This window comes from Catharus ustulatus, chromosome 26, assembly GCF_009819885.2.
Source record: "Catharus ustulatus isolate bCatUst1 chromosome 26, bCatUst1.pri.v2, whole genome shotgun sequence".
NCBI lineage: Eukaryota > Metazoa > Chordata > Aves > Passeriformes > Turdidae > Catharus > Catharus ustulatus.
This window is the reverse complement of record NC_046246.1, coordinates 4,792,098-4,816,800: the sequence shown is the minus strand read 5'-3', so window position 1 is coordinate 4,816,800 and position 24,703 is coordinate 4,792,098. Positions and strand designations below refer to the sequence as shown.

Below are 24,703 nucleotides of genomic sequence, written 5' to 3'. Positions count from 1 at the left end.
GCCCTGTGACATCAGTGCTTTGGCAGCTCCTGGCCATGCTGAGGGGGGAAATCACCCCATGAGGATCCCCACAAGTCCCTGTCCTGGCCAGCTGGGCCTCTGGGCTGATGGATGGCACAGAATTTGTTTTTCAGCCCCAGCTGCTGAGTGGAAGGGGAAAAGCTCTCCTTCTGCCTCTGGATGTGATGCGATGAGACATGTGACGGGGAAGATGAATTGAGGACTGCATCTGAAGTGCCAGATACATAATCCATCCTAAATAGGCTTCATTAGTGCTAACAATTAAAGCTACCATTGTGGATTGGATATGTTTTCTATTAACTTTGCCCTTGTCTGCAGCTCGGACTCACCTCACAATAATGAGCTGTGTCACTTCTGATCTATTTCTCATAATGGCTCCTTTCTCCTCTAAACCTGGGCAAAATATGATTTATAGGCAGGGCTATGCTCTGGGTGCCATGGGGAAGGGGTAAATGTGAGCAGGAGCTCACAGCCCTCGCTGGCTCTGTGTGGGGAGCAAAAACCATCCTGGGGCTGGGATTTGGGGTGATGTCCATGGCTCAGGGGTCATCAGGACAGTGAGGAGCTGGGCCAGGAGCCTTCCTCATCCTGCTGGAACAAAAGGAGTGACACTGTCTGAGTCCTGGACCCACCTGCATGGACATGGCCAGGTTCTCCATTCCCTTGGAGCTCCATCCCAACAGATGTTCCAGCTGCCACGTTTTCCCAGGACAGGTGATTTTTTGGGATCTCTCTGCATCTCTACATCACCTTTTTTGCCTCAACTCTGAGATGTGCCTGGCTTTCTTACTGGTACAGAATGTCTGCCATGGAGCATGACTCTGTTTCAGCTCAAGGGGCTGAGGCTGAGTTGTTCTCCTGGCTTGGCCAGAGCTGTGGGCAGGAGGAGGGTTGGAACCCTGCCCCTGTCCCCTCCACATCCAATTCCCCTTTGTCTCAGTCGAGCTCCAAACCTCTGCCAAATGGAGAGCAAGCCACAGCAGCAGCAAAAGCCCTCCTGACAAATATGTCCCCTCCTTCGAGGCTGACTGTCACCTCATTAGATCAGCGGTGATTAAGGGAGGAGACTGGCAGGTAACCCTCTGCAAGGTGTTTGGGTGATAAGTGGGGAGTGCCTGGTGTAAAACTGGAGCGTATTAAACGTGATTGTGGGTGGATAAAGCAGAAGGCAGCAGTGACCTGACCCCTTCCTCCAGGGCACCACAGTTCAGAGGAAGACTCTCAGCCTGGGCATCTTAGATTTCAAATAATTATTATTTGTGTGTCACGCAAACAGAGCCAGGAGAAGTTCCCACTTCATTTTTTGGTCACCTTTCCCACCCCAGAGCCATCCCAAGTCCTAGCACAGGTGGGATGTGCAGGATTGGCTCACCCTGCCCACACTCCCCTGTCCCTGCAGGGCTTGGATCTCCAGCAGGGTTATTTGGAGAAAAAAAAACCTCCAGGATAGAAAAAAAACCCAAGGAGTTCTGACAAACAAGATCCATCAGCCCAAGTTAAACAGCCTGCAATGCTTTGGGACCTTTCCTGATAATTAAAAGCAACGTGATGGCTCTGTGCTGGTGAGAATTTATTCTGTCACTTGGCCTGGAAGAATCCCCCATGCCAGGAAGTGTCACTGGTGGGTGTCAGGGCTGTCACTGAGTGCTCTGCTGAGGCTCTTGGTGCTTGTGGCCCTCCACAGCACAGATGGATGAGCAGGCAGGGCTGGATCTTGTCACCCTGTCCCTGTCACTCTCCCTGTCACCCTGTCCCTGTCACTCTCCCTGTCACCCTGTCCCTGTCACTCTCCCTGTCACCCTGCCCTCCCCAGCACTGACACTCCACACTGGGGCTGTGTTGGAGGAATTCACAGCCACCCCAAAACCCTTCCCATCAGCGAGGCAGCATCGCTGCCAGCAGCAGTTGCCATGGCAATGAGGGTCTGGAGTGGCCTGGGCAGACAATTATTATTATTTGCTATTATTATTTATTGTTTATTATTATTTATTGTTTTAATCTGGTTTCCTCTGTGGGAGCCAGGGCTCCAGAGTGGGCAGTGAGGGGAGATGGGCAGCACTGAGAGCTCCTCTGGGGAGGGAAGGAAGGTGCTGATGTCCACAGCAGCATCTTCTGCTTGGAGAGGGCTGCAAGGGACAGGACCAGCGTGGCACCAACGTGTCTGGGGCACCAGGGTGACAGCAGGACCCTCCCCAGGGCTGGCACTGCCCAGAGGCGACCCCAGCCCTTGTGGGGTGTGGTGCCAGCACTGCCTGCTCTGGGGGGACCCCAGAGCCCTTTGGAGGAAGGTGTTGATCCCCTCCTCCTGCTGTCATCCTGGGATTCTGTGCCCTGGGAGGCTCCCACGGCTGCTGGAGCACATTCTGAGCCAGCTGAGCAGTTTCTCCTCCTGTTTTCATTGCTGTGACAGGGGAGCAGCCCCAAGCTGTGTCTGGGGGGTCTGGGGGTGCCTCGGGGGTGCTGCACACCTTGGTGCTCCTTGGGCTGCAAACCAGGGGCTGGATCTGTCAAACAGGCTCTGAACAGCTGGGTGGGCTCAGAGATTTTGCTGGGATGGGGCTGAGGTCACAGCACCACATCAGCCCCGTGCAGGCCTGCTCAGAGCTCAGCTGAGCACAGCCTCCTGCCCTCTGTCCCCTTCCCCTCCAACCCCAGGTACTGAGCGTGTGACACCCAGATTTCTCCCTGCTCTCCTTCTGAGAGGCCACGGATGGGGCCTGAGATCTTCCCCAGCACCAGGATGTGGGGTCTGTGTGGGACAAGTGTGGGGTGAGGCTGCAGCATCACCCACCCCTGCTCTCCTGCTGAAATTTAGATTTTTTTTTCTCACAGTATTTACATAGCAAATATATATATTTATACCCACACCCATTACATGTCCCCTTGGGGGGTTCAGGGCTCTTTTGAGGGGTCACTGCTGGACACCAGGACAGGACAGGGCTCTGCTCTCCTGCCAAAAGCCTGGCTCATCCTGCACTGCACAGGTACCTTGGGGACAGCACAAGGTCGCCAGGATGTCATAGCAGCCCTTGGAATTGAGATTTTATCTGGTGGAGCTGCTCAAAGCCATCCTTCATCCCTCCTAAGGGAAGGGACTGCCTGGCCCAGAGCTTTTCACACACACAGTATCAATCTCCGAGAGGGAAGCACTTTTATATTGCAGATCTGATGGAGGAATAAATTCCCACAGAAGTAGAAAGCAGAAGCTAATAGGCTTTTTCACAATGAAAGAATAGATCTGCTGACAAAGGCATTTCCAGGGCATCAAAATAAACTGTATTTTCTGTGAAGACCACAGATCTCCCCGAGCTGCCTCCCTCCCAGAGTGGCCATTCCTGGGATGCTCAGGGCTGGTTCCTGAGTCCCATCACGGTCACCTCAAGTGTCACTGTCCTGGTTTGGAGGACAGGTGTCTGCTCAGAAAGGCAGGAGCCTCTCTTTGAAATAGAGAATGCAAACCCCCTCCCTCCAAATTATTATAATTTTGAAATCAAGGGGCTCTCAGGCAAAGATACGGGAATTAGGAATAACAGTTCTTTACTAGGGAAATTAAAATAGAAATACAGCACTACAAAGAACAAACCCAAGCCCTGCCAGAGTCAGAATCCAAGCTGACAGCCGTCAGTCAGGCAGGGTGTTGGCAGCAGTCCCATCCCATGGTGGCTGCATCCTCCTGCAGTGACAGATGTGGCTCAGTTGGAGCAGTGCTCCTGTACAAGGTGCAGTTTCCTCCCAAGCTCCAGTGGTGATGTGGAGGAATCCCGTTTCCCTCTGGAGTCCAGTGGAGAAAGGGCTCCCTTAGTGTCCCAAAACCTCTGTTTTTATCTTGGTAAGAAATGTTGGGCTCTTCCCCCTGGCTGGAGCAACTCCCAATGGGATGCAGTAATTTTATCAGTCCCACAGTGGGACTCAATGGCCATGAGCAGAAAATGACTGGCTGGAGGAAGGATGGGTTGTGAAAGGATAAAGAACACTGCCCCAGCTGGTTTATAAACCATGGCCATGAACAGGAGATATCCCATGAGATAAAGAACACTGCCCCAGCTGGTTTCAATGGATGCCCATTAGCAGAATATCTCCCACAGAGATCAGGATCACTGCCCCACCCTCAACAGATGGTGATAGAACAGATACCTTTGATCACATCCTGTATTGTAACCCAACACAGTCACCCACACAGAGAAGTCCTTGCATGCTGTGTCTTGGGTCAGTGATGTCCCTCCTGGGTTCTCTCTGCTTGCCTGGGCCCTGCTCTCCACTCCCAGCCAGCCCAAGGGCATTGACCCACCCTGCCAGGGCCCTGCTCCCATCCTCTCCACCATGGAATTCCTTGGCAGCTCTCAGGCAGGCTCCCAGTGCCTTTTTCCTCTTCTTTTTTGAAAAAAATGTGCATTAATTTGTCTTTCCTATCAATTGATTTCCAGTTAAAACCACTCTGTGCCTGCCCTTGCTTCCCACCCCACAGGAAAATCAAGGGAACGGCTTAGGAGACCAAAATTTACTGAAGTCTTACATTCTGCAATCCCCAAAGGGGTGGGTAGTGAGGGAGAGGAAATGATTTGTTCAATTAATTATAAATGTTTTAATTTAAATGGCTAACGTAGAAGATAGTCAGATATAAACCAGCAAACTACTGAAGTGGTTTATGGGTCCTTAAAGAGCACTAAATGCTTGTTCTGATTCTGCTAAGATCACTCAAATGAGTTTTTCTGCCGAATTCAGGGTAGGGTGCAGTGGGAGGCAGAGAGGGGGAGATTTCCTCTTGTATTTCACATCCCCCCAGGCAAGTTGTGATAAACGTTTAGCAATTCCTTTCTTTGGAGCCTGGAACTCTCCTTTGAAAAACACAATGGTTGCCCCAGTGCTGCTGGGAGGTGGAACAGAAAAAACAAAGAAGAAGAAGAAATCTTCTGGGTCAAGGTCACCTCTTGCTGTAGGATCACTCCTACCCCTGCCAAGCCCATCCCTGTCATCCTCCTTGATATCCCAGCCAGCCCCAGTGCTCTGTGATTCCACAGTGAGGGATATTTCAGGTACATCTGCCTTTGTTCCCTGCCTGCACAGCACCACAGCCCTCTGTACACAGCATTAATGAGCTGATTTACACAGGCACAGCTCCAACCCGCCCTTTTTCTCGTCACAAAACACAGAAATGCAGAGTTGTGAGGCTTATTGTAGAGAGGGATGTTGCCTGCAAGGGAAGAGATCGTGAATGGAACTTTCTTGAGTGACTGAGGGAGAGGGAGCCCATGGGGCTGTGAGTGGTTAGAGCAGAACAGACCAGACAAACATGGAATATCCCCCTGGAAAAGACCCACAAGGATCATCCTGGCCCTGCACAGACACCCCAAAACCCCACCCTGCTCTCCAAAGCATTGTCCAAACTCTCCTGGAGCTCTGGCAGCCTCGGGGCCGTGACCACCGTGCTGGATAAATTTGCCAAGCCTTGCCTTGCTGCCACCAGGATTTTCCTGCTGATTTCAGCTGATTTCAGCTCTCACCCCTTCCTCCTGCAGCTTCTTGCAGTTCAAACCCACTGTTGCCATCACATTTCCTTGGCCCTGTTTTCCCTGTTTTCCAGCAGTGCCACCACTGCTCCTATTTGGTGGCTGAAATGGAGCAGACAGCCTGGGAGAGGGTAAATTGGACATCTAATAAATGCATTTTCTCAGCTCTTTTTTCCTCTATTTTCTCCAGACTGGCCTGCCCTAAAAACTATTTTCCTGGAGTTCTCGTTGTTGACCCCTAGAGCTCCAGAGATGTTACCTAAACTAAATAGCTTTGCTTTTCATGCTCCAGCAAAATCTCTCTCGCTTCCAGCACAACCCATCTCCTCCCAGGCCACAAAGAAACATTTACAGCAGCAAAAGGTTTCTGCACTCATAATTACAAGTCCTTGTGATGCACCAGTGGGCTGAGAGAGAGTCTGTGCAAAGAAATTTGGATTTGGGGATTATAGAGGGGCATTTTTTTTGTTTTTATTAATTTTTCTCAGCCTTTTCCCAAGAGGGAAAAAAACCCAGAGGTGATTTTGAAGTAGATTTCACATTGGCAGGGGGTGTTTTAGTGGTGTCAAAGCCCAGCTGGCTCCACCAGCCAGACCCCACAGCGTTGTCAGGAGGGATTGAAGGCTCCAGCTCCTCAGCACCATGCAGGGGAGGTTTTCTGGGAAGCTCAAACCTCATCTCTGGCTTCAAAACAGGAGCTGAGCAGCTGCCAGGGGAGAGCAGAGCCTGTGCAAGTGATTGGGTGTGGATGCTGGTGAGAGTCAGGGAAAACAGCAGTTTGGGTTTTCCCAAGCTACTAAAAAAAAAAAAAAAAAAAACCCAAAAAAGAAAAAAATTAATAAAAAAGCTTAGCACCTAGTATTATAAACAAGAAGAGTGAGTGAAAAACATAATGTTTTAGTAAAAACATGTTTACAAAAAGCATGTTACTTTCCTTATACCAATAAACTTATTCTATCGTTGGTTCTGCGAACCAGTCCATAAAAACGTAACTACTCCTACAATAAATCAGCTCTTCTGCTTTCTAAATAAAGCCTGCATTACTATATTTTTTTTCACAACTCCCTAACTTCACAACAACAACCAGGGACCCGGGGGACAGGCACTGTGGAGGGGTGGGCAGCAGTGTGGAGCCCAGGAGTGAACACACAGTGCTGGCAATGCCAGGAGCCAGCACTGCCCCCTCCTCCAGGGCAGGCAGGAGCAGCAGAGAGCAGGGCTGAGCTGGAACCTGCCTTGTTAGAAAGCAGAAAGTCTCTCACAAATGGATTTCCAATTTCCCGTCCACCTGCTTTAGCCAAGACAGATTTCTTGTTTTTATAATTACTTTTTGGGTAGTTACAGGATCTGGTATCCAGGCAACTTGATGCCTCTTAAATCCTCTCGTAAATCTGTTTTTTTTCTGTTGGTTTCTAGACATTGGGGAAACATCCAGCAATCCCTTAAGGCAGACACAACTTTCTCCATGGCTGTTCCTCTTCCCCAAAATCAGCTGGGCAGGCACGACGCTGTGTCAGGTTTAGAGGGTTCAGGTCCATATCCTAGTTTGGAGGACAGGTGTCTGCTAAGAAAGGCAGGAGCTTCTCTTTGAAATGGAGAATATAAACCCCCTCCCTCCAAATTATTATCATTTTGAAATCAAGGGGCTCTCAGGCAAAGATATGGGAATAGGAATAACAGTTCTTTACTAGGGAAATTAAAATAGAAATACAGCACTACAAAGAACAAACCCAAGCCCTGCCAGAGTCACAATCCAAGCTGACAGCCGTCAGTCAGGCAGGGTGTTGGCAGCAGTCCCATCCCATGGTGGCTGCATCCTCCTGCAGTGACAGATGTGGCTCAGCTGGAGCAGTGCTCCTGTACAAGGTGCAGTTTCCTCCCAAGCTCCAGTGGTGATGTGGAGCAATCCCGTTTCCCTCTGGAGTCCAGTGGAGAAAGGGCTCCCTTAGTGTCCCAAAACCTCTGTTTTTATCTTGGTAAGAAATGTTGGGCTCTTCCCCCTGGCTGGAGCAACTCCCAATGGGATGCAGTAATTTTATCAGTGCCACAGTGGGACTCAATGGCCATGAGCAGAAAATGACTGGCTGGAGGAAGGATGGGTTGTGAAAAGATAAAGAACACTGCCCCAGCTGGTTTATAAACCATGGCCGTGAACAGGAGATATCCCATGAGATAAAGAACACTGCCCCAGCTGGTTTATAAACCATGGCCATGAACAGGAGATATCCCATGAGATAAAGAACACTGCCCCAGCTGGTTTATAAACCATGGCCATGAACAGGAGATATCCCATGAGATAAAGAACACTGCCCCAGCTGGTTTATAAACCATGGCCATGAACAGGAGATATCCCATGAGATAAAGAACACTGCCCCAGCTGGTTTCAATGGATGCCCATTAGCAGAATATCTCCCACAGAGATCAGGATCACTGCCCCACCCTCAACAGATGGTGATAGAACAGAAACCTTTGATCACATCCTGTATTGTAACCCAACACAGTCCATGATGCAGCAGCTCCCACAGGCTCTGTGTGGCAGCTCTTGGGCTCATTTCCAATAGAATAGTGGCCAAAAAAGTGCCCAAAAATGAATCTTCTCAACAGCATCCCCAAGCAGCAATGTGTTCCCATGGCTTAGGTCTGTCCCTTCTTCCATGGGTCATTCAGGACCTCTTCATTTTGGGGGTGTTTGTGCCCATCTGGGTCAGGGCAGGTTGGAGATGCTTTAATTAAAGCACAGGCGCAGTTAATCACTGTGGAATGTCCATCAGGGGCAGCGGCTCACCCAGGCTCATCTCCCAGCAGTGCAGGGCTGCACAGGGACTGAGCTTTGACTTTGCCCTCCTCCCACACATGCACACCTCCATGGATGAAGGAGGAGGGGAGCAGGGCAGGCACAGGCTGCTGCTCCAGCCCCCAACAGGCTCCTCATTACCATGCAGAGAGCACGGGGAAGTCAAGTCACCCTGCAAAGGTCACACATCAACACGCGCTCCGAGGCTCTGACCTCTGCTGGGGGAAGTGTAATTCAATTAACTTGTGCTTTGCTGTTCACCTGCTGCAGTCATCTGCATGTGGGTCACATCCTGGGGGCTGCTGGTGCCTCTGTCCTGGCTCCAGCACTGTCCCTCTGTCCCTCTGTCCCTGGTCTGGGTGTCCTTGAGCACAGAGACAACGCTCGTGCTTGGAGCTGTCGCTTGTGGTCGTGGTGGCAACAATTAGGCCATCAGTCAATAAACTAATACTCTCATTTACAGTCATTAGGGACTGCGGATCCAAGCATCTGCTTCTGCTAATGAGTTTAAAAGTTGGCTAAATATGGCAGACCTGCTCTCGTGGAGAAGGAAGCAACAGGAGTTCGATGCGGAATTGGGCTCTGGTGAACGCGACATCAATTTTAATTAGCAGGCATCTACAGCTTCCCAACCAAACCGAAATAAGTGGCAAAGGGAGGGTGCTGGAGGCTGCTCAGGGCTCGTTTTGGGGTCCCAGGTGGCTCTGCCAGGGAGAGTGAGCCCCAAGGGTGCCCTGCAGGCACCAGCCCAGCTCGTGCTCAGCGCTCCTTGGGCTGTGAGCGCAGCACTGCTCTGCTGTCACACAGATCTTTTAATCTAGTGAGGAATCATTCATTTCCACCTCCAGGCCTAACACAGGCTGCCAGGGGGATGCTGAAATTTGAAAAGCCCTATCATAGATCTGTTGTGGCTCAGAGAGAAGGGAAAAAGCTTTTCCTCTAAATGACTGTAAATGCTTTTCGCTCGGAGGTGCTGGCTCACAGGGGGCTGGAGATTTATGAGCTGGTGTTTGACCTCAGTGATGGAGACCTCCATCACCTGTCACCTCCCAAGGCCACCGTGGGATGGTGGGGGGAAGCAGCAGACTCTTCACTCAATACCTCTAAGGTTGGATGGTGGGATTGCTGTGACCTGTGGAGCATTAAACCTGGGTTTGTTCTTTGGGGTCTCAGCAGGCAGGGGACAAAACACCCCACAGAGCAAATGGTGGGATTGCTGTGACCTCTGGAGCATTAAACCTGGGTTTGTTCTTGGGAATCTCAGCAGGCAGAGGACAAAACACTCCACAGAGCCCAACCCATCATCCTCTCCAAGCAGCATTGCTATTTTCCCAATCGATCCGTTCCTGCACAACACCAGACATCATGTTTTGCAGGAATCTCCTGCTCCCCAGTGCAGGTTAAAAGCAGCAGGTAGAAGGAACCATTTGAAAAGCCCTTTTCCCTTTTCTTGCACGCTGTTCAGTGAGGCAGATTGAGGCATTACCAGCAGTCAGGGTTGTTTTAAGGCATGGTCTGTTCAAGATAAAAGCAATATCCACACACAAGATTTGTCTCCCAGTGATGATTTTCTCTCCCTGGCTGCCACACTGTGCTCCCATGTCGCTGCCTCATGTTGCACCCACTCCCAGCCATGGGACTGGGAGAGGTTATGGACAGCCCAGTGCTGAGAGCAGTTTTATTTTAGCTCCTCAGAGGAAGTTCTGATGAGTTTAAACAGGAAAAAACTGGTCTGATTTTTAAGGTGGGGTTTTTTTCTTTCAATATCTACAGGAATCTACAGCTCCAGAAATGTTCTTTATGAGTGAGGGTAACCGTGGCACAGAGCAGTGCCTTCCCATGGCAGTGCTGTGCTGCATGAGCACAGCTGGTGGCTGCAGGGATCTGTATGAATTGCTTGGAAGGGCCAGGCTTGGTGGCTTTCCAGGCAGGAACCCCCAAACTCATCCTTGAGAGAGTGAATAACTGAGAACAGGAGGCTGGAAAAGGGAAATCCTGTTACTCTGGGATAAGAGCTCAGCAGATATGGAGCATGGCAGAGTATTGTGAGGAGGGGAGTGACCAAGAGGCTGCTTGGGGGGCCCCTGTGAGAAGGTGGACAGGCAGGAAAATGTGTCTGCTCCAGCTGGGAATGGAATTTAGGGAGCTGCTGAGCCAGGGAATGCAGCAGCATTGGGAGCTGGGAAGCAGCATCCCAACCCTGCAGCTTGCTGGAAGAAGATGGAATGCTGCCTCTGCAGCAAACGCTCTTGATGCTCTTTTTAATACATATATTAAAAGGGTGCTAATAAGCAAATCCGTCAGTTATGCAAATGAGTGGCAATTGCATCTTGAAGAGCATCCCACAGTTTAATTACATCATAATTGCAATGTAACACTTTAATTACCATATGCATCACGAAATCATGAGCACTGTTTCTAATCTCTTCACTAATATTTCAAATCAAACAGATTGCACAGGGCCCAGCGTCGTGCTGCCATCCTGCACAGGGAAACTGATGCCTTGGAGTGGCAACCAAAAACAGATTAGGCAAGATTAAGAGAATAAAAGCAGGTATTTATTGAAGTCCTTCAGTAGATACACCTTGGGCAGTCAGAAGTCTCAGATGGGCTACATCCAAAATGGAAGGTGATCATGAGTTTTTCAAACAGTTATAAATTTGATCCATTTAAATATCAGGGGTTAATCCTCCAATTATAATTTTAGGTAATGAAATCATTCACTCCAGGTTTTTCCCCTCTAATTCACTGTTTATATCTCTTGGGGGCTGAGACTGTAAGGTGTCCTTGAGTTTCAAACCTAAATAAAAGCATGAAAACAATGGATTGATCCCATCCCCTGCAGGATGGAGGCTGGGAAGGGTCTCAGTGCCTGCCTGGCCCTGCTGGGAGCAGATGGCTGCAGGAACATTCTTGGCCAGCATTTCCAACCCTGTCCCACTGTCAGGGATGTCCTGGAGCAGAGAGTGTGGGGGCCATGCTGGGCACTGCTCCAGGATTTTCCCTGGTTTAACCCCAGACCCACTCAGTCTCCACCCCTGCCCAGTTTGGGGTGATCACACCAGCCAGGTGAGGCGGTGGATGAAGGGATGAAGATTTGCAAATGGCTCTTTTGGAAGAATGATTTGATGAAAAAGCTGCCTGTGATCCTCCCATCCCCACCCAGCACAGAAAAATGATTTTCACATTCTCCCTCTCGCCCCAGAGAGGCAAACAATAAAGTTTTCTGGGGCAGAGCTTTAGCTGGAGGCCTGGGAATTAGATTTAAACCAGTTGATTTTGTAAATCTTCCCAGTTTGCATTCTTTACTTTTCCTCTCATCCGGCTTCTTTCCTTCCCCCATAAAGCCACATCTAATAAGTGACTTAGGAAAAGTAACAGATTGGCTTTAAAAGGGCCTAAATCCACGTCTGGGGACTGAGAGATGAACGTTTTTAAGCAGATATGGGTGTGCTGGAGTGGCAGATCAGGAGTGTGCTGGGCAGGGAAATCCCTCCTGTCCATGGCAGTGCCCCAGCACGGAGCCAGCCCTGCTGGGAAGGGGCTGGGGCTCCCATGCCCAGCTCTCCTGGCACACAGAGCAGGGCCAGGGTCTCCCCAAGTCCTTCCCAGCACTGCTGCTCTTGCTGCAGGTTGCACATTTGCTTTGCCGTGAGCTGCAGTGATTTTAAATCATCCTGCGCTAATCCATATAAATTCTTTTAATCGCAGATTTAATCTTCTAAGCGTGTGGTAATTAAATTACACACCAGTGAGAGGCACAGCAAGGAAAGGTGTGAGTTTACAGGCCATGGGCAGGGCTTCAGGACAGCCCATGGCCAGGACAATCATTCATTTGGTTACTCCACTGTTCCCCTGTCATTAGTTTTTCCCTTTCTGTCTCTTTTTCCGGAGTCATTTTGGTTGGAAAAGCATCGACCCCAATCTGTGCCTGATCCTCATCACCTAAGTGACCTTCCCTGGACACTTCCAGGGGTGGCACTCCAAACCTGAGCAGCTCCCATGCCTGATAGCCCTTCCCATGCAGAAATTCCTCCTGATGTCCAGCCTGACCTTCCCAAACCTGAGCAGCTCCAATGCCTGACAGCCCTTCCCATGCAGAAATTCCTCCTGATGTCCGACCTGACCTTCCCAAAGCTGAGCAGCTCCAATGCCTGACAGCCCTTTCCATGCAGAAATTCCTCCTGATGTCCAACCTGACCTTCCCCCAGCACAGCTCGAGGCCATTTCCTCCTGTCCTGTGCGACAAGGAGGAACAGAAGGAGCTGATGGCCAGGAGCAATCGAAGTGCTGGAATATTCCTAGAGAGCGGGAGGAGACCTGGAGGAAAGCGCTCCCTGAGCAGAACACTTTGATGGGCTGGTGTTAATGGAGGGAAACACCGTGACACCAGAAGCACATTAACAAATTAAACTTTGCTGCTGGGAAGGGGAAAGTCTCGGTGAACTGCGAGGTAGGGAGATGACTGACTTCGGGAACGTGACAATTACTGTACTTAACATTTTTTTTAACATTAAGAGCCAAATAGGAGCATATATTTAATTCATTAAAGCAGTCTGAAGTGGCTCCCTCCATCCCAGAGCAGTTAATCGGTGCTCAGTGTCTCCTAATGAAGGGGTCCCTGTAAGGTCAGCCCGACACTCGTCAGCTAATCGGAGACTTATTTGTTTTGCAAATTGCTCTCCCATTTTGGAGCAGCGCGCAGCAATTTCCGTGGCGGGGAAGCAGGAGAGAGTTCACGGGGCTGGGTTTTGAAGCCCTCAATCTGTCATTGGGAGCAGGATAAAAATAGCCCTGGGAAGAGAAAGGAGCAGGATGCTCCTTCTGGGTTTGTTCCAGTCCATCCAAACGTCGGGGCTGAGGGGTGGCTGAAGGGCTGGGTGGGCATCCAGGGGACTGGGGACATTGTGTGACACTGCAAACTCCTCACAGCACCTGGCTGGGCACCGCTGTCCTGCCCTTTCCATCCTCCTCTGAGGTCCTTGTGTGGTGGGGGTCCTGCTGCCCAGCCCATGTCCCCTGCCCGGACACCTGCACCCTTGGGTGCCCAGAATCAGGATGGGGTGTGCACAAAGATGTTCCCAGGGATGGCAGTGGCACGGTCAGTGTGGCTGAGGTGGTTCTGTGGGAGCAGGGACACAGAGCAGTGTGGGGGTGAGCTCTGGGGACACCCACAGAGCCTGAGGAAATCACAATTAGCTGTTCAAACCCTTCTCCTTCTCTCCCCAAGGCAGCTGGAGGTCTGGCTGCTGTCCTGGAGCACCACAGGTCCTCCTTGGCTGGGAGTTCGTGTCTCTCTGAAGGAGGAAGCCTCTCCCACCCTTTCCATGGATGAAGACCCTCCTTCCTCCTCCATTCAGATTAATTTTACAGACGTGCCCGTGGGCACAATCTCCCTTTTGCATCCTAATCCAGCTCTGTTCCTGTGACACAAAGGCCACAGCTCCTCATCCCCTCCTCATCCTCCAGAGCTGGAGGGGGCGATGAGTGACCTGGACTCTGCTTTTGGAAAGCAGGGAAGAAGGCCTGCATTTTGTACTCGAGAGTGATGTGTGAATTGGGGCTGTCAGCCTTTCCTCCCCAATCCATCAGCCGGGAGCTGCTGCCTGTCCCTGTCCCACAGTGGGTGATTGAGAGCCCAATTTCCCTCCTGCACGGAGGATCAGGAGCCAGAGCAGGAGGCAGGAGCTCCCTGTGCTCGTGCTGGGGTTGCTGCCCTGGCTCTCTGACTGACCTTTGGCCATGAACTTGTGGCAGGGATTTTCCCCTGGATTCAGAGCAGGATGACTGGGAGCACTGGGAGCAGACCCCAGCTGTCCTGCCTGCTCTGCTCGTTCCACTTGGCAGTTGCTCAAACTTACAGCAGTGCAGGGGGAGAAAGAACCTTTCTTTTCCAATATCACAGATTAAAAAAAAATACACACCACCTTTACTTTAATTTCCCTTTTAAAGTAATGACATCTATAGTGTAAAGAAAGCATTCCACTGAGACACAATTTTTTTTTCCCAAATGTCATGGAAATGGAGGAATTGCAGCAACTGTATTTGTGTGCAAAAGAGGAGAGAAAGTAGATTAATTTTAAAAGGTTACACTGATTGCAGTCAGGCATGGAGCTGCAGCAAGGAGGTGTGGGAATGAGCTGCTTTCCTCTCCATGGGACCCTTCCACCTCAGCATCTCCCCAGGATGCTGGGACACCCCCAGTGCCACAAGCCAAAAATCCTTAACTCCGAGAGGACTGAGCACAAGTGACCCTGGAGCGTGGGAGAGAGCAGCCCTGGCTCCTGAAACACGAGGCTTCAGTCCTCATTCAGCTTGGGGTTGGTGGTGAGGAGTTCCCTAGGAACAAAATAAAGAGTGAATTTTTACTGGACTTTCATTTGCCTGTGGAATCCCTGACATCTGGGAAGAGCTCCTGGTCCTTCAAGGCAATGAAGCCAATGAAGCTGATTTCTGCAGCTCTATTGACAGAAGGTGCTCAGCAGCCTCTGCTTCCAGACAGGAGGAGAGGTGTGAGCCTGAAGTGGTGGTGGAGCTCAGTGGGGTCTCTCCAGCCCAGTTTGGGGATGTTTGTGGGGTGCAGTCCTGGCTTGGCTCTGCTCCTCAGGGCAGGAGGAGCTGCCTTTTGGAGACCTGCTCTTCCTGCATCTCCAGCAGCCTTGGGTTTGGTTAATTCCTGGAGCAGTCTGTAAGAACCAGAGTGGCCAAGGCAGCCTGGAAGTGTCAGCACCGCCCGTCTGCTGCACGAGGGAAATGTTCCTGTCACAGATGTGAGCTGTGAGCGTCCCCAGGGCTGTGTGGGGTCTCCTGCTCAGAGGCAGGATGAGGGAAATGTTCCTGTCACAGATGTGAGCTGTGAGCGTCCCCAGGGCTGTGTGGGGTCTCCTGCTCAGAGGCTCCTGGGCCCTGGGATAGCTCTGCTGGTTTGGCTTCACTTCAGCACAGATGGGCCCTTGGGCTGGACTTGTGTTACACCATCCAGCCTGGCTGTCCTGGGGATGGGATGGACACCTGGGGAGGTTTTGTCCTCACCACCAAGGCACCGTGGCTGGTGCTAATGGCAACTTCCATCCTCTGCAGAGCACAGACATAACTTTGAGAGGCCACTTGCCATCATAACTCATGGGATCTGCCTTTCCTCACTAGGTCTAGCACTGGGGGCAAAGCCACCCAAGCAGAAAACAAGAACCTGAGTCCCTCCCATGAAAAAACAAGGGCATTTTAAAATCCCAATGGCCAAATTTCCCTCCCAGAGGAGCAGGAGCCATCCCTCCACTGCCGCCTTCCCTCCAGCATTTCCCACATCAAGCGTGAACCAAGCTGACCTTCCTGGGCGGGCAGAGCCTCACCTGCATCTCCACATCAATCCCCATCCCCACCAGCTGCTCTCTGAGCTCCAGACCCATCCTGGCAGGGTCGTGCCCTGCAGCGTGGGGCCGGGCAGGCCCATCCTGGCTCGGGGCAGCCGCCGGGTCCCCGCGCCACGCCGGGGCTTCAATGGCAGGAGGAGGAAACGCTTCGCCTTGATCAGGAGGGATAAGAATAGCGAGCGGCAGGCGGCGGCCGGCGGGGTGAGGATGAAAGGATCTCGTTCTTCCCCCACCCGGGGCGATCTGCCCCTGCCTTTGCCGAGCCGTAATTGCGTGGCACGCCGCAGACGAGTGTCACTGCACCAAAGGCCGAGCGCCGCGCGGGGCTCCGGGCTGGCCGGCAATGAGCGGGGAGGCGGCCAGCGAGCTTTTGATGCCGCTCTTCTTCTTCTTCTGACACGCCAAAGAATTATCAGGCTTGGAGGAAGGCTGCTGAGGAGGCCAGCTGCTGCTCTGCCACGCCAAGAGGGCAGGGGGACAGTGCTGAGCCATCCCCCAGGGGCTCAATGGGCAAGGCCAGACCCAAACCCAACAGCCCTGAGCCCTCCAGCACCCAGCCATGCAATGGTGGACACGCCTGTGACCCGTCCTGACCGTGGCTTTTGGTGGCTTCTGTTCTTAGAGGCAGCCTGGTGTGAAAAGCAGAGCTCTTGGAGGTGTTGTGACACCTCAGCTCTGCCATTCCCAAGCCCAACAGCTGTGGTGGGGCATTGTGGCTTCCCACTTCCCTGTGTTTTGTCAGGTGTTTCCCCTGGCTTTGCTTTCATTCATTTATCACACGCACACAGAGCATAAGTGAGTCCAAACCTCCATCTCCAGCAGTTGAAATCAAATAATTACCCGGTGTATCCCACCTGGAGAAGTGTTCTTGGCTGGTCAGCAAATTGTGAAGAAGTTCACTGGATCCTTTAGAGCAAGAAATTATCCTGGAGTGTAAGTGATGGCTCCAGCAGCCATACAGGTATGAAAAATAAAATGAAAAGGGTGTGTGAGGTGGAGATTTAAATGATGCTGTAGAAAACACTCAGCAGGGGACACCTTGATCTAACTGGGGGGTTCCATTTGGAAAAAGGGGGCCTAGAGCAGTGTCTGAAGGAGATAAAAGGGTCACAAGAGCCTGGGAACATCACCTCAGCTCTCCCAGGGCAGGCATCTCCCAGCTGAAGTCCTTTTCCCTGCACTGGCGTGCTGCTGCTCAACATCATCCCTACAGCTGGCTGGTATTTTCTGGGGGCTATTTTGTCCTATTTTCAGGAAATGCCAATATGATTTGGGGACTTTTTTTGGGTCTGGGAGGGAAAAGGTCACCCTGAGCAAATTTCTCAACCTGAACTGAAAGCAGAGAGGGGTGACAAACCCACTCGAGCTTCAGATGGAGCTAATTAAAGTGCTGACATTTTAAGACATGATGATGTGAAATCTCTTGCTTCAAGCCAAGTCTGGGCCCTTTTCAGAGTTCAGTTCTGCTGCCCAGAGTTTCCAAGAGAGGTGCAAGCCAACTGAGAGGGCTGATGGGTTGTTTTGAATTTGGTATTGTCCTTACAGTGCGAGCAAGTTTTTTGTCTTTGGAAGAATCCTGTAACATCAGGTTCACTGGGCAGAGATCCCCAAAAAAGTGGAGCTCTCCATCTCAGGTGCCTGTGAGAGGATTTGAGTCTTGGCTCTGTTGTGTTTTACCCTGCAGGGAGAACAGGGGAGGAGAGCCCCAGCCCCACAACACGGGGGTAAGCTGGGGTAGGTGCACACCCCAAAACCTGCACAAACAGTGCCATAAAATCCAACTATGTGCAGTTTTCTGGAGGATGGAGGCTTTTGGGGTGCCCCTGGGAGGGCAGGGGAGGGCGGGCTGTGGCAGAGCTGTGTGCCATGTGCTGCCAGCAGGGCTGACACGCGAGGCCAGGGCTGGCTGGGAGGGAGGGAGCCGCAATCAGCAGCTCTATTGTGGCTCTAGGGCTGCCGGCACAATGCAGCATTAAGAGACAAAGTCAGCTCGGCTCAGTGGGGTGCAGGAAGTGATTTGGGGGAAGGAGAGACTGGCTCTGACAGGTAGAATGAGCCTGGAGTGATGGGGGGAGAGCCAGACTGATGCCAGAGCCTGCAGACAGTTTCTGGCTCCAAGCCGAGCTGCAGGGCTGGGAGCTGTGCTGCTCCACTGAGAATATCCCGGGGTTCTTCCCAGGAGGGACCTGTCTGCACCAGCCCTGGGGACAGGGATGCACCCAGGCATGAGACACAGAGTGCTGGATGGACAGACAGACAGACAGACAGATGGGCTGATCTCCAGGGAGAGATTGATTGGGCAAGGCAAGCACCAGCCCAGGCTGCAGCAGGAAAACCTTTCCATGAGAAGGGAGCTGGCAGGACGCTGGGGTCAGCAGGGGTGGATGGGACAGCATCATTTGGGGTTTGGGAATCACTTGAAAGCTCCACTCCTCATCACCATCCCTTCTGCAGGTGCCCAGGTGCACCTACCCCTGCCAGGTAAGGGCACATCGAGTCCCAAAGGGCTGTGCTGGTGCTGGTGAGGACAGTCAGGCTCTGGAGAGACACAAGAGCAACTTCTCATTGGGGAAAAAAATAATAGTTTGGGGACAAAACAGAGAAGAGGTGAAACACCCTGAGCTCTGCCCCACCACCATGCTCTCAGTGTGGGTGAGATGCTGGAGGTGAACTGGGGAATGTGAGGATGGAGGTGAAGTGGGAACTGTGAGGATGGAGTTAAACTGGTGGATGTGAGGATGGAGGTGAACTGGTGGGTTCAGGATGGAGGTGAGCTGGTGGGTGTGAGGATGGAGGTGAGCTGGTAGGTTCAGGATGGAGTTAAACTGGTGGATGTGAGGATGGAGGTGAACTGGTGGGTGTGAGGATGAAGTTAAACTGGTGGGTGTGAGGATGGAGGTGAGCTGGTGGGTTGAGGATGGAGTTAAACTGGTGGCTGTGAGGATGGAGGTGAAGTGGGGCCTGTAAGGATGGAGGTGAGCTGGTGGCCTCTCCCCGGCTGAGACATTTTCTGCTCCGTCATCCTGAGTTTTCTGCTCTGTTTTGCCAGACTGTTCCGGGGAAGGCGGCTGTGCCGCGCCGCGCGTTCTCCCAATGCCATCTAGTGTCAGCTCCGGCCGCCCCGGACAGTTATTTTAAGGCATCAGCGCTGATTTATTGCAGAAGGATCTTTGAGGGCCAACAGGCTGCCCGGGCTGGTTATTAACAGCAGCACGGATAACTAACGGGTGGGTGCGCAGGCTGGGCCGGATTATTTTTATTGTCGCTCCTGTTTCGCACTGAAAACCCACCGTGCAGGATGGAGTGCGAGGATGCAGTGCCGTGTCCGAGGTGATTAAAGTCTCTCAGCTTTCAGCCACTTGTCTTGTAGCCCAGCCATCACCTGAGGCTTAATCACTCAGAAAAGTGCTGTCATGTCCTATTGTCGCCGTATTGGGAGCGCGACCTCTTTCCCGTTTAGCTGCCATCTGAAAAGAATGTAACTTGCCAGGAGACAGGCATGACTCAGGAGGCTGGTAATGGGATATAAAGACTTTGACCTGCGGGCCGCCCATTTGGAGGCTGCCAAGGTCGGTGGCAAGGGCGATGATGTCTTTTGCACGGTGATTATTTGGCCAAACAACCCAAAACAGGCGGTAATGGATCCGTCAGTGACAGTCAGCGGGGCTGAGCGCTGGGCTGGGCTCTGCTCCTCCTGTGAGGGCATCAAACCCCCCAACCCCTCCCCGCCTGGGGTTTGGGGCTGTGTCACTGCCCGCGGTCCCCTTCTGCTTAGGAATTTGTCCTCCACATCTTTCCCTTTGCGGGGGCTTGAGGACACTCTCATTTCTGCCTTTTTAGGGACAAAGAGCCGCAACAGCATCTCCCGTGTCCCATTCATCGGCCTCCCAGCGCAGAGGACGGTTCCACAGGACAGATGGGCCCTGTCCCCTGCTCTGCTCACCATGATTCAGGTCCCTGCTAACCCCATCCTCATCCTCAGCCACCGCTGACCGTGTCGATTTATCTCCTCGGCTGCAAACCGCATCATCGAGGCAGTTTGAGTGGGTGATTAATTAAGGTCTCCCTAGAAATGAGGTTACTCCCTGCAGCCTCACGTATAAATGTAAGATTAATGGGTGCTGGCCGTGCTAGACCAGGCTGGACCGAGGAGGGCTTGCCTGTTCTCAGAGATTTTCCACGGAAGAACTTCCAAACAGTCCCGTGGGATGGGGAATGCAGTGGCAGTGCCGTGGGGAGCCTCGGGGCTGAGGAAAGGGGGTCCCTGGGCTGAGCCAGGCACGGAGCAGCCCGGTTGGAAGAAGCAGCCAGCGATGCTCACACAACTCTCCCCGTGGCTGAGCCAACATCCAGCCTGCTCCGGGTGTTTAATTTTCACTAATCTGTTTGGGGTTTTTTAATTATCTGCAAACAAGGTGCCTTCTTCATGGAATAACAATGGTGGGCGGCCGGGCTGTGCCCACACCCCTTCCCTGCCGCTCAGCACCGCTCCGGAACTTTGCCCAGGACTTGTTTGTCTGTCCTTATCCATCATCAATCACGGGATTCCGCCCTGCTAACCAGCATCTGCATGCAGCATCTCCGAGTCCTGCTGAGCTGGTGTGTAAAAGCCTTCGCAATCACAGCTACGGAGCTGGAGGAGGGTTTAAATACAAGGCTCTTTAATAAGATGAGAAGATCCCTTTCTTTCCCCACTGGTTTTCTGCATGCTCTTTCATGCTGCCAGAGCCCTTGGGTCGTGTCAGGGCCTGGCTCTCCGTGGGCTGACAGGTTTCCTAAGTCCCCTCCCTTCGCTGTCAGCACAGTATCAGGAACAGCAAATACCAGTTGCAGCAGCTGGAGGAGGAGGAAACCCAGGTCGGAGCAGTCCCTGGCCTCGTGTGTTTGGGTTTTTTCCTCCAGAACATCCTCAGTCTCACAGGTGACCTGGAGGATACCCTGTGCCTCAGTGTTCAGCAGGAAAATGGGTCTAATCCCGTTTACCTGTCTCCTCCAGAGCTGGCTGGGGTGTTTGATTCATGTCAGCGGCTTGGCTGGTGACTGCGGGATGAATGACGCTATATAAATGCAAAGTGTTATTAATATTTCATGTTGTAGTGAAAATGTACTAATGGGGCTTGTTCCTGGAAGATAAAGTGCTGCCATTAATACACCTTTGTGTCCCCTGTGCTGGGGACTCACCTGTGGAGGGATGGGGGCTCTGCCTGGAGCAGCAGCTCCCATCACACCTGGGAGCTCCCAAAACAGAGGATTTTAACCCAGAAAGACACAAAGAGCCACTTCTGACACCCACAAAATGAGGGGTACCTGGGGCAGAACGTGCAGTGGGTGCTGGTGGATGGGTGCTGCTCTGGGTCCTCCGTGCCTGCCCGTGGGGGACACAGCCCCTGGGAATCCCCTTCCCAGCACAGCCACTACAGAGGCATGTTAAAGAAAAAATAAAAAATGGGCTTGTTTGATTTCAAACTGCAGAACTCTTCCCTGGAGCCATCCGCAAACACTGGTAATTTACTTTACAGCTGTTTAGATTTGTTTCTCTACACTTTTTTTTAAACCCCAGCAGAATTGCAAATGAAACGTGTTTGCTCCTCCAATGACTCCAGCCATACCTGAACTCCTGCACCCCCCACCTCCTTCGACCCCCTCCCCTCTGACCCCATCTCTGCACCCTGTGAGATGGGGGTCAGACCTCAAAGAGGGGGTTCTCTGAGCTGGGGGTTCATCCAGATTCTGGTATCATCCAGATCTCTGAGCTGGGAGGGATCCAGATTCTGGTATCAAGGAGAAGAGACTTGTGCCAGCTTGCAGGTGAGGGGAGCACAGGTAAGCACAGTGAAATTATCAACTGCCACACTTATCAGAGAGGATAAAGGCTCTGCTAAATTATGCCATGGTGTGGAGTTTCAATAAAGAAGGATTATAAAGGGCGGTGCTCGGCTGAGAGGCTCCCGGTGCTGCGGGCAGGGACTCCCAGGGCTTCGGCCACTGTGGGGCAAGGGGAGATGGGTGCAGAAAAAAGGCATTGAGGGACCCCAGGTTGTGCTGAACATCCCTTGCAGAGGCTGAGAACAGCCAGCCTGAGCTCCTACACCTCCCCACGGCGGAGCAGCCGGCTCAGCCCTTCCCCGCACGGCAGCGCTGCGGGGCCGCCCTTCGCCTGGGGAAATCTGGCGTTCCATGGGACACGTGGGGATCCGCCTGGAGCCTCATCCCTTCCCCCGGGAATCTCCTCCTCGCTCCCAGGAGCGCGGGGGTGACTCATGTGCTGCCTCGCACGCCGGGCGATGCGCTCCTGCCCCGGGCAGCTGCCGAGCCGCAGCAGCGCCGCGGAGCGACACCGCAGGTGAGCGGGCTGGGGACCCCCTCTGCCGCGACCCCCGGCCCCCAGGAGGTGAGGAGGGAGCTGGGGAAGCGTGTCTGCCCAGCCTGGCAGCAGAGAGAAGGGCAGCGTGCACAGGGAAGGAGGAATCTGGGCTTTGGGTGTTCCTGCAGGGAGCACCGTGGCTCGGGAGGGACCAGAACCGGGAGCGCCCGTGGGCTCTCCAGCCCTGCGGGTGGGTGCATTGGCCGAGCTGTGCAGAGCAGGGGATGTGTTCACTCCCGACAGCCCCTCTGCGAGGGGGAACCTTGTTATTCCACCGGGAGATAAAACATTTCAGCAGAGCCAGCGCCCGACGCTGCCCTGGGAGTCCTGCTCAGGCAGCGCGCTTCTCTGGCACCGTGCAAGCTGGGGTCAAATCGCAGGGCCTGGCGCTGGTGAATATTGGTTGTTTCGGCTCCTCGGTGTTGCAGGGGCTGTGCAGCCCCCCCAGCCCAGCCCAGCCGCTGTCTCTGCCCTGCCGTGGGCTCCCCAGTGCGTGGGGACACGGAGCAGTGGCACAGGGCTCCTCCTGCGCTGCCAGGACGGCAGATTCCAGCGATGGGAGAGGACGAGGCAGCGCGGCCGGGTGAGTCACGCCCCGGCTGTCCCGATTTGTTGTCAGCCTGGGCCAGGCCTGGCAATGCAAGGAAAATGAATAACAAATACCTGGGCAACGAGGCGGGAGCTGGGGCGGGGCCGTGCACCGGAGGTGGCGGTGGCTGGAGGATGCTGTGGCTGCGGCAGAAACCTGGAGCAGGTCCCTGTGTTCCCAGAGTGGGGAACGCTTGGAGGAGGTGTGTCAGTCAGAGCAGGACTGTCCCTGCATGCCAGCACAGGGCAGAGATGATCCCAGGAGCACGGCTCAGTGCTCCACAGGGGCTCCAATGGGGACCTCGTGCTTCTTCTTCAGTGTCACAGTGTCTTCTCTCTTCCCAGGCTGGCTAACAGGACCGGGGAGCCATGAACTGGGGGGTGTTCGAGGGGCTCCTCAGCGGTGTCAACAAGTACTCCACAGCCTTCGGCCGTGTCTGGCTCTCCCTCGTCTTCATCTTCCGCCTGCTGGTTTACCTGGTGGCGGCCGAGCGCGTCTGGAGCGATGACCACAAGGACTTCGATTGCAACACGCTGCAGCCGGGCTGCACCAACGTCTGCTTCGACCACTTCTTCCCCATCTCCCACATCCGCCTCTGGGCCCTGCAACTCATCCTGGTGACGTGCCCGTCCCTCCTGGTCATCATGCACGTGGCCTACCGCGAGGCCAAGGAGCAGAGGCTCCGTGAGACTCAAGGGGAAAATTATCGCTGCATCTACCCCAACCCCGGCAAGAAGCGGGGCGGGCTCTGGTGGACGTACCTGCTCAGCCTCATCTTCAAGGCCAGCGTGGACGTGATTTTCCTCTACATCTTCTACCGCTTCTACAGGAACTACACCCTGCCCCGGCTGGTGAAGTGCGAGCTGCCGCCCTGCCCCAACGTGGTGGACTGCTTCATCTCCCGGCCCACCGAGAAGAACATCTTCACCCTCTTCATGGTGGTCACCACCTGTGTCTGCGTGGTGCTGAACCTCATTGAGGCCACCTACCTGATCGGGAAGCGGTGCCACGAGTGCCTGGAGGCCGGAGGAGGGGACAGCCGGCGGCACAGCCACGACTGCTCCGTGTCCCACGCTGACCCCGTGGGCACGGGTGGGCAGCTGTTCCAAGGGGCAGACTTCAAACCCCCCACAGCCACCATCCCTCTCACGGCCTCCTGCCCCAGCACGCTGCCCGAGGATGAGGCTCGTTCCTAGAGATGCCCAGGAGAAAGCAGGAGCCGCTCACCTGGCCTGCAAATTTTGGCTGCTCTTCCTCCTCTGTGCCCCCCAGGCAGCAGTGCTGAGTTGGGCTGTGCCTGAGGGGTCTCTGCCTCTCCTGTCCTGGGAAAGGCACTTTACATCATCCTGCTGAATTTGGGGTAAAGCAGGGGCTGTAGAACACATGGGAGGGACAGGGAGCAGCAGCTCCATGGCAGCTGTGAACTGACAGCAGTGCCCAGACTCTGAGCCTGTACCAGCCAGGACAGACACCCTGACCTCCCAGGAAACCCCTCTCCCTATCTCTCACCCTACATCAGCCACTCAGTGGGTGTCAGGGCCACCTCAGATTGATGCAATTGTCATTAATAACATTCATTAGTGGAGTGGGGACAAGACCAGGCCCCCGGTGCCGCAGCCACTGCGGTGAAGGATCCAGCCGGGCAGGCAGCACCAGTGAGCTGCTGGATCATCCTGCCTGGCCGGGGCAAAACACCTGAGCAAAACAGCCAAACACAGGAGAGGAAAAACACCCCAACCATTGATTAAACAATAACATTAAATGGCAGAATCTGATCTGGTTTATTGTTGCAATACATCGCGTTGGGCCGTGACACGGGCGGTGCTGCCGTTTCCGAGGCCGTCAGAGGGAGCTGAGCATTAGCTGGCATGAATAATTAACAATAATTTCATGGCAAATGCACTCACAAGTAACATTAACATTGAACATGCAGCTCGATCTGTAACTGGTTTTGCTTTGCTCAGAGGGTGTGATAATTATTTTTTCCATGAGCAGTGACAGTGCCAGCGCTCCCTGGCTCTGTCCCAAAGGAAGTGGCACGGGGGGCGAGGGAACACC

The 24,703-nt window shown here is 53.2% G+C and overlaps 1 protein-coding gene across 2 annotated transcripts; it reads left to right on the top strand.

Moving 5' to 3' along the window:
- The first annotated feature begins 21,866 nt into the window (after nt 1-21,866).
- LOC117007514 (gap junction beta-5 protein-like) lies at nt 21,867-24,376 on the top strand. 2 transcript variants are annotated; one of them, XM_033080728.1, is made up of 2 exons: nt 21,867-22,035; nt 22,990-24,376. In XM_033080728.1, exon 2 carries the CDS (start codon nt 23,014-23,016, stop codon nt 23,839-23,841), a length of 828 nt encoding a protein of 275 aa, XP_032936619.1. In that variant the 5' UTR covers nt 21,867-22,035; nt 22,990-23,013; the 3' UTR covers nt 23,842-24,376. The 2 variants fall into 2 exon arrangements, with proteins under 2 accessions (XP_032936619.1, XP_032936620.1); XM_033080729.1 differs by having other exon boundaries at nt 22,000-22,083.
- The last annotated feature ends 327 nt before the right edge of the window (nt 24,377-24,703 follow it).